The 9,864-nt window shown below is 39.5% G+C and overlaps 1 protein-coding gene across 3 annotated transcripts in view; it reads right to left on the bottom strand.

Moving 5' to 3' along the window:
* Nucleotides 1-2,902: 2,902 nt before the first annotated feature.
* Nucleotides 2,903-9,864, bottom strand: part of mocs1 (molybdenum cofactor synthesis 1) — a 30,626-nt gene continuing 23,664 nt past the window's right edge. For 2 of the 3 annotated variants that reach the window (XM_088354750.1, XM_088354751.1), the window contains 3 exons: nt 7,211-7,331; nt 7,098-7,145; nt 2,903-5,394 (listed from right to left, as the gene is read on the bottom strand). In XM_088354750.1, the coding sequence (XP_088210876.1) occupies nt 4,505-5,394; nt 7,098-7,145; nt 7,211-7,331 (1,059 nt within the window). In that variant the 3' untranslated portion in view covers nt 2,903-4,504. Of the gene's footprint in view, nt 5,395-7,079; nt 7,146-7,210; nt 7,332-9,864 lie in introns of all 3 variants that reach the window. The other variant, XM_088354752.1, reaches the window with a different exon arrangement.

Here is a 9,864-nt window from a genome sequence, read left to right as displayed (position 1 = left end):
AGCTGCGGCCCGCGGAATGATATTGTGAGGCCCCTGCCGTGGTATGTAAGTTTAATGGAAGAGTTCGATACCGATACTCCCTCCAGGGATGAGATGCTCTCAGTTTTTGACCTGAAGCTTAAAGGAATGGGTATGCACCTTGCAAATTATTTTTGGTGGGTTTCTGTCGTGTGTTAAACTTGTTTTATCAGCTAAATAATTGTTATAAAAACATGCTATATTTGTTTCGTCATACGTCACAGTAGTTATATATTTATAAACTGAAGCTTAAAAGGCCAGCATGTACCGTAATATTTAGCTATCATGTCAATGTTATTTTTTTATAAAGAAAAAAAACCCCAAGACAAATCAAGACATTTGTATTTCATTTCCACAGTGGAATCCCTCCTGGTAATTTGCCACCATGTTTGTCCACTGCTTGCCGTGGCAGTGGATTTCGGTCTTATTAGACTACAGTGTCATCCTCTGGTCAAACATTCTTCCACGTGTTAAACATGTTTAATCTGCTTAATCATGCTTATAAAAAAATTAGGCTGTGTTTCCTTTGTCACACACGGACGTTAATTATTTTGCAAGAAGCCAACTTCAGAACAGATGGTATTCGGAAAATTAAAGGCAAAAGGCATACTTCACAATCCGATTATAATAATTCAATATTTCGACTCAGGTAGTCGAACATACCACTAGGAGGGGGCACCATGAGACTGGAGATAGGTCGGGGCACAAAGCAGAGTCACCCCTTTTCTCTGGAAATTTGATTTATGCTGCTTTTGTACAGGTATTGCATACCTTTCAACCTGTACGTTTTTGCTTTTTCGGCTCAAGTCATTAAAGAGAGCAGGCTCACCTGCTTCGATGCATTATATTACGAATTATGTTGTGTAAAGAAGTTAAGAAAAAAAGGAAGTATAATCAGTATATTACCAACAATAAATTAATGGGGAAAATGAATTAATAATTTGAATAAGAAAATGTATTATTATTATTAATTATATTTGCATGTATTTTTTCCTTCTACAGTGAACGTCCAAGCAACTTAATTTTTGAACTTTTTTTATAAAAAAACTCATTCATGTTGAGCAACTCAGTACCTCACAACGAAATGATATATATATATATATATATATATATATATATATATATATATATATATATATATAATAATAATTTCCTTGTATTGTCATTCTGTGTAACAATGTACACAGAACGAAATGTCGATTGCACCTGACCCGTTGTAGCGAGCCGATGCAGCCGCAGCCAACAGAGGGCGCCGCCGACCACTTTTTAAGTCTTAGGAATGACTCGGCCGGGGCGCGAACCACCGACCTCCCAGTCTCAAAGCGGGCGCCTTACCATCTAGGCTATATATATATATATATATATATATATATATATATATCATCTCATCAGCTGCACTGCTTATCCTCAGAAGGGTCGCGGGGGTGCTGGAGCCCGTCCCAGCAATCATCGGGCATTGGGCAGGGGACACCCTGAACTGGTTGCCAGCCAGTCGCAGGGCACACAGGGACAGACAACTCACTCGCTCATTCACACCTAGGGACAATTCGGACCGGCCAATTCACCTGAAATGTATGTTTTTTTTGAATATATATATATATATATATATATATATATATATATATATATATATATATATATATATATATATATATATTGTCCCTAGGTGTGAATGAGCGAGCAAATTGTCTGTCCCTGTGTGCCCTGCGACTGGCTGGCAACCAGTCCCGAAGATAGCTGGGATGGGCTCCAGCACCCCTGCAACCCTACTGAGGATAAGCGGTACAGATAATGGATGGATGTATGTTACAATATATGTTACAATATAGATGATATAACGAAACACATGTACAATATAACATGTTACACTACATAAATACAGTAAACACGTTTGAAAAAAAAAATAATGGTGTAAGATTATTTCGTATTTTGTAAGGGAAAATACGAAGGGCATGGAGCCGTGGAGGTTGACTGGTATGGTATTGTTCAACCCTATTAACAAAAGTATTAACACTTTTTTCATGACCCTAATTTTCTCTAGTGCTCTCCAGGGCACTTGATGCCCTACGCAATGCGCGTTATGTGCGTTTGCGGGTTACGGCCCTGGTCGGACTCCCTCTCCCCCGAAACGGTGTTTATTCATAAATTATTGGCACACTGTGTAATATTTGACCATTAGATGTCAGTGTATTGTGTAACGTGAACAAAAACGAATACAAACTGTCCAAAAGTGTCCAATATGCAAAATTTTACTTCTCATTTCTAGCGCAGGATTTTTGATGTTTTGGGGTACCCGTAGAAACAAGATGGCGGACAATTATTGCAACTCCTTGAGTGTTGTGTAAAATTAGTAGGATACTTCATGTATTTTGCGTATTATTTAAACATAATACATATTTTTAATGAATTACATATTTCCCACTACGAGGCGCTAACCAATACACCCTGTCCCTTTAAAGGTATTTTTTTACCACTTGGAGGTGATAAATAATAAACACTGTCCATTTAATAAACGCAATTCTACTGTTTGTCCTCTCATTGGACATAGTAAATGGGACTGCATAACTTCCGTAATATAGTTTTTCCGACCACGCAGTTGTGAAGACGATTTCAGGTCAATGATGCATTCAACATAATAAAGCAAGGACAAAATGAGTAAAAAGTTAGCAGGAAATAAATAAGAAAAAGCAAGAACAACGAAGAAAGAAAACCTAGGGAAAAATATACAAAAGAAGAAAAAATAAAGAAAAAATAAAAGATTCAAGACGTAAACCGCTAAAAAAACAAAGGGAGAAAACTGGGGGGGAAAGCAAGGAAAAAAAAGAAAAAGGGGGAGAGACATGTTGAGCGATACACTAAAAAGAAAAATCCAGAAATCACAATGCATGTTTTTTTTCACAATTTATTTGAGTGATACAGCTGCAAATAAGTATTTGAACCCCTTAGAAAATGAATGTTAATATTTGGTACTGTAGCCTTTGTTTGCTATTACAGAGGCCAAATGTTTCCTGTAGTCTTTCACCAGGTTTGTACATACTGCAGGCGGGATCTTGGCCCTGTCCTCCACACAGATCCTCTCTAGATCAGTCAGGTTTCTGGGCTGTCGCTGAGAAACATGAAGTTTGAGCTCCCTCCAAAGATTTTCGACTTGGCTAGGCCATGCTAGAACCTTAATATGCTTCTTACAGAGCCAAACAACAATTTAATGCATTTCCACTAGAATGTATTTAACTCAGGGGAACTCATGCAGAGTGGCGAGGAAAAAAATGCATACAAACACTATTTAAAAGGATTGATTTAATGATTTAATATTTCTTCTGCTTTTTGTTTCTACATTAAAATGTTTACCTGATTATGAGAAGTTTGCTGTTATGTTTTCTGTTATATTTCATTTATTAGCAAATTGGCGCTTGGCTTAGGCAACATCCAGTGGACATATTTAAAACTGCAAGTCATCGTTTGACACAATGCAGCTAATTTTACTCTTGTGCTTCTCAAACATTTTTTGACATATGTAGTTTAGAGCAGTGTTCCTTAACTGGCAGGTCCCGACCCAAATGCAGACCTTCTTTCTGTTGGTTGCGGGCCTTTGCCTTGGCAAATAACTGAGGGTCAATTACACTCCTTAACAGTGGATGGCGATAAAGTCCACCCTGATTGTGTTTGAGAGGGACTACATAATAATAATAATAATAATAATAATTTCCTTTGTATTGTCATTCTTTGTAACAATGTACACAGAACGAAATGTTGATACACCTGACCCGTTGTAGCGAGTCGATGCAGCCGCAGCCAACAGAGGGCGCCGCCATTATACCAATTAGGTATGACTCGGCCGAGGCGCGAACCAGCGACCTCCCAGTCTCAAAGCGGGCACACTACCATCTAGGCTACTATTGTGATTTTGGTGTTTTATTTCTTGTTTTTGACCATAGTAATGGGTCCCAATAAAGTTAGTAGTTATGTAATGTGGAAAGGAGTGACAACAACCATCAAGTTGAAGAAGGAAATGATTGCAAATTACGAAAATGTACTAGTGTACTAGTGTCCGTCATTAAACTACTGTTTTAACGTACAGTAAGTGGTTTAAAAAAGTATGTTTTTAGCTTTTGTTAATAATCTTCAATATCTACATAAATAATGTTGTTGTACATGTCTTATGAATATTTTTTGTCTGTATTTCTTTTAGTATGTGTGTATTTTAAAGCAGTTGAAGGGGGTCGGTCAGTGTATATGTAATCTAGGCTTATATGTGAGTATATATGGTACTTTAAGTATTTTTGGTTTTAATGGTTGATTTTTGAAAAAGAAAGGTAAATATATTCTACTCTTTCTGCTTCAAATGGCACAATCCTTTCAATTGATACATTTCAGAAGTGGAATTTTTTTTTCCGACTTGGGTCGCAGCTTGTCATTAGGGTGGGTCAGACTAGTTGACGACCCTGGTTTAGACTCTTAAAATAGAAAAAATACCCTCAGTAAGAGATCACGAAGCCCGCTGAAAGTCCCTCTTCCCTCCCGTCTTACTGAGCAGCTTAATATCTGTAATGGTGATGTCATGGCTCACGGCCTTACACATATCATAAACAGTCAGCGCTGCCACAGAAACTGCAGTCAAAGCTTCCATCTCAACACCTGTCCTGCCGGTTGTGCGACAGGTCGCCGTGATGACTACCAGGTTCTTCTGCTTGTCCAGGTCCAGCGTGACTGAGGTGTGGTCCAAAGGGAGCAAGTGGCAAAGCGGGATGAGGGTAGAGGTCTGTTTGGAGGCTGCAATTCCGGCTAACTGGGCCACGACCAGGGCGTCGCCTTTGGTAATGTGGTTTTTCTGCAGCAGCTCGAAGGCAATGGGGCCCAAAAGGACAGACGCACTAGCCATTGCTGTCCGACGCGTCAGGGTTTTGTAACCAACATCCACCATGCATGCTCGGCCTTGGGCATCCGTGTGCGTCAGTTTGGTCTCGTCTTGGATCTCCGACTGTGACAAGGAGGGTTCCTTGCTGAAAGTTGTGTTGTGATATTGTCTAATGCTGTGTTGAGAAAAGTTAAATTTGGACTCAATTACTAAGTGTCTACCTAATACGTGGTTTATGTTATCTCTAGTTTGGGAGTTGTTATTTTGGAAACTATTAAAATCAAACATGTGGTGTTGTCCTTTACAAAAGCGCAATGTCTTTTCATCAAGACTGGAGCCACAATTATTTGTATTTGATAAGCAGCAGTCATCCCCAACTTGTCCTGAAGTGTAGTCTTGAAGGCACATGAGGTCCAGTCTCCTAAGAGCTAGTTGTGCGTTTTGCTGGCAAAAATTCAATGTTTTTCCAATATGCTGAATGAAAAGGGGGAAGCACTTTAGGAAGCCTTTTGATGTGATACCTGGAACAGAAGGGACAACCAGTTTCAAAGATACTGATAAGTGTATTCATTTTTTATTGGACACCTGTAAAGGAAAATTGCATTAGATTCTAATTCATTACTTTGACTATTATTGCATACTATTTTTCATTGGTTTGACAATTACGTACTGTTAACATCATTGTCAAGCTTAAATCAGAGTAGATGTTACAAAAATAAAGATAGAAGACATCAATGGATTTTACTTGCAGGGAATGCAAGTCTTAAGATAAGGGATTCGAAGCCCTGCTCTCCTGCTCCCCCTGAACACCCTCTTTTTTATTTCGAACTTTAAGGATACAAAAACCAAATCAACCCTAAGCGGTGTGGGAATTAAAGCATGGCAACATGATTGGACAATAGTGAAATAGCGCATATTAAGCAAAACAACAAACCATAGTCTGTAATAGACAAAACAATGAACAGTGAGCCAAAATAACAAGCAACTGTGCACAATGATAATAGAAAAAATAATAGACAGCCACGGCAACCACGTTATTTGCGAATGTAGTAAAAATAGCAAAAATCGGTGGATTAGTAGCAATGGAACATACAATAAATGACTTCCTTAACAATCATTGTCACTATTGGTCAATCATGTTGCCCTTTAGTGTGGTTCTGCTTTTGGAATCTAGTAGAGTTCATAAAAAGAAAAGGCTCTGGGGAGGACATAAACAGGTTCAAATCTCCTATCTGAGGTTTGGGCTCTCTTCCTGTTCACCTTCCAAGTTAAAAATCCATTGATGTCTTCTCTCCTTATTTCTTACATCTGCTATTCTTATCAGATACCCAGCGACAGAGATAGCTGCAATGAGTGAAATCGACACACTCAACATGCAAAGGGCCATCACCACCCTAAAGTGTGCAAGGCTGTGAAAAATATACATCTTGCCAGGTGTAATGGGTATTGTAGAGAACAATGGGGACTCATATCTTATTTATCGACTTATTTGGGAGTTTTGTTAATGGTAAATGTTATTGGACTGCTTATCATTGCACTATTGTTATGATGCAGTCTTTTAAGGCCAGATTACAGCCATGTCCAAAGACCAGCCTGGGGGGCAGTTATGGCCGTGATTACATTTTTACTGGCCGGCGGCCTATATCACAAAATGAATAATATGTTGCCTGCCATTAGGGCATCGCGGTGGTTAGCGTGTGTGCGGCACAATTTTGAGGTCATGAGATCGAACATTCCTGTAGGGAGTTTGCATGTTCTCCCCGTGCCTGCGTCGGTTTCCCCCGGGCACTCCTGTTTCCTCCCACATTCCAAAAACATGCATGTCAGGTTGATTGGCCAGTCCAAATTGTCAATAGGTGTGAATGAGCAAGTGAGTTGTCCGTCTCTGTGTGCCTTGCGACTGGCTGGCAACCAGTTCGGGGTGTCCCCTGCCCACTGCCGGAAGATAGCTGGGATGGGCTACACCACCCCCGCGACCCTACTGAGGATAAGTGGTGCAGATAATGGATGGATGGATGGGCCTGCCATTAATGTTGACGGCAGTATAAAATACATTTGAACCAAAAAAAGGGACCATTCCACCAGCCTTTTGGTCACCTTGCCCATGGCTTTCTGTGAGAACTTTAGCCCACCCAATTTCCGACATGGCGACAATAAATAAAAAAAGGAAACTTGACTACAAGCCAGTATGAGATTTATTACGTACAGCTGTATTATCACCCACCGATGAGGATCATGGGCCTGTTCTTCATTTGGGAGATGTTGAACATACCTAAAAAGCCATCACTCTGTGAATACTTGGAGGCAAATAAATGTTCTTTAAAAGAATGAGCTTACCTGCATGCTGTTTCTTTTTCCTGCTCACAGCAGCTCCAATTATTTGCAGCAAATCTTCATCGGACGCGCCAGAGCGCAACACATCTCTGAGGGACACTTCAGAGTTGCCGAACAAACACACCTGTGGGTGCAAGAGGGGGGAGTTTTGTGTATAGGAGTAAATCATACTTGTTCTCTCTTTTAACATCATAGACACACGAATGCACAACTATACTCTCAAACACACTACTATACTCTCTCACACACACTACTACAGTCTCATACAAACAACACTATACTCTCACAGATATTACCAGTACTATACCTTTCATACACACAGTACTATACTCTTTTAACGAAACTACTATACTCTCATACGCCAACTACTAAAATCTCACACATGCCACTGTACTCTTTCACATATGCCACTATACTCTCATGCACATACTACTATACTCTCTTGACACACTACTTACTATACTCTCTTACCCCCATTACTATGCCATTATACATACACTACTATACTCCAGAGCTACAACAACGAATAGATATAATTGATTAAAACCAATTATTAAAAACAAATGTTATCATATATTCGTTGTGTCATGCGATTAACAAGCTGGTAGTACAACTTTGATCCAACAGCGGGTGTCTCAAGACTACATTTTGTTGATCTTAGATAGATAGATAGATCGATAGATACTTTATTCATCCCCTAAGGGAAATTCACATTTCCAGCAGCATCCCTGAGCTGAGAACAGTACAATAATAAAGCCAAAAGAATACAATATACAAATACCCAGTGTGACGTGCAAATGCCCACTGTAGCGTGTTATATAGACTAACTAAATAGTACTACACAGAATACATATTGCAGTAAGATTCGGTAATATCCAATGTAGGTGGTGTGGTTTAATGTGGGCCTTTACTCTGCCGGGTGGAGTTAAAGAGCCTCATGGCATGAGGAAGAAAAGATCTCTTCAGTCTGTCCGTAGTACAAGACAGTGACAGCAGTCTGTCGCTGAAACTGCTCTTCTGTCTGGAGATAATGGTGTGTAGTGGATGCGATGGATTGTCCATGATTGACCTCAGCTTTTTCAGTGCTCGTCTCTCAGCTACTGTTGTTAGGCTGTCCAGCTCTTTGCCCACAACAGAGCTCGCTTTCCTAGCCAGTTTATTGAGACGAGAGGCATCCTTCTTCTTGACGCTGCCTCCCCAACACGCTGCCGCATAGAAGAGGGCGCTTGCCACAACTGTCTCATAGAATATTTTCAGGAGCTTTTTGCAGATGTTGAAGGAGGCCAGCCTTCTGAGGAAGTAAAGTCGGCTTTGCCCTTTCCTACATAGAGCTTCTGTGTTGGCAGTCCAGTCCAGTTTGTTGTCCAGCTGCACACCCAGGTATTTGTAGGTCTTCTACACATTCTCCCTTGATGGTTACAGGAACCGGGTGAGTTCTGGTTCTCCTGAAGTCCACCACCATCTCTCTGGTAATCTCTCTGGTTGATCTGGAGACGAACTTTTAATAGCAATTGTGTATGGAAGAAGGCCCCCCAAGACTGTTTTCATTTAAAAAAGTACCTAACGAATCTGCAAGTAAATAGCATACGTTTGTATGTATTTTTGTTTGTTGTTAGGTGTTTTGACAAATACTTGGATATTTTATTGTTTTACTATTGTGTGCGCTATTTTTCTATTCATTCAAAACTTAATATTTTAACCAAGAGTCCAGTAAGTAAAGCAACAGGTTTTACCTACTCTTTACAGACAAGGTGTCAAACCAATAGACCACGTTTTGGCTGTACATTGCTGAAGAATCTTTTATATGGAAGCTCATCGAGTAATGTATGTTCACTGTTAAGACACTTTATGATAAAAACCCACAAAAAACTGTAATTACCCACTAATGCTAGCACACAGAAAAAAATGATTGGGTCAGTGGAGCTGTGCAACACATCTTGCTTGCCTCTTTCTTACATGCACCCACTGCACTGAAGGGAAATACATCCATTAACTTATTGTTTCTAGTTTTTCTTGTCATATTTGCAAAAGAACCCTGCTTGCACTTTAACGTGTAAACCATTATTTACAAAAAAATGAAGGTCAAAATGAGCCTCAATGATCTTAAAGGGAAATTGTGTAATATTTAGTGCCTCCTAGTCGTCCAAACAACCTTTTATCCATAGATATGAGAACTGGGCAAAAATACATGAAATATTATACCAATGTTAATTTTTATAAAAAATCATCGGTTGAGAAATTTGTATTTCTTTTTGTACGGTGGAATCCCTTCTTGGATCGGCGCCATGTTCATCCGGCATCCTGCCGCAAAGCTCTGCCGTGTATCATTGACCCTTACTTGTACCAGACAACATGTTGCCATCTAGTGGCCAAATATTACATACTGGGGCTTTAAGTAACTGTGGGAGGGAGACAAGTGTTTTTTCTAATTTCATAAATTTAATAAAATACTGCAACGTCACACGGAGAAATAAATTGCGCTGAAAAATTAGATAGATAGATAGATAGATAGATAGATAGATAGATAGATAGATACTTTATTCATCCCCGAAGGGAAATTCACATTTTGTCTGGAGAACAAGTTTGGCAGTTTTGCTGAATTTTGTCATAAAATATGAATGGTATGGCTCTTTCTCTCAAAAAAATATAAATATGTT

The sequence above is a fragment of the Urocampus carinirostris genome, chromosome 15 (assembly GCF_059441175.1).
Source record: "Urocampus carinirostris isolate Australia breed hairy pipefish chromosome 15, RoL_Ucar_1.0, whole genome shotgun sequence".
Lineage (NCBI taxonomy): Eukaryota > Metazoa > Chordata > Actinopteri > Syngnathiformes > Syngnathidae > Urocampus > Urocampus carinirostris.
The sequence above is the reverse complement of the archived record's forward strand: the minus strand, read 5'-3'. Positions and strand labels throughout refer to the sequence as shown.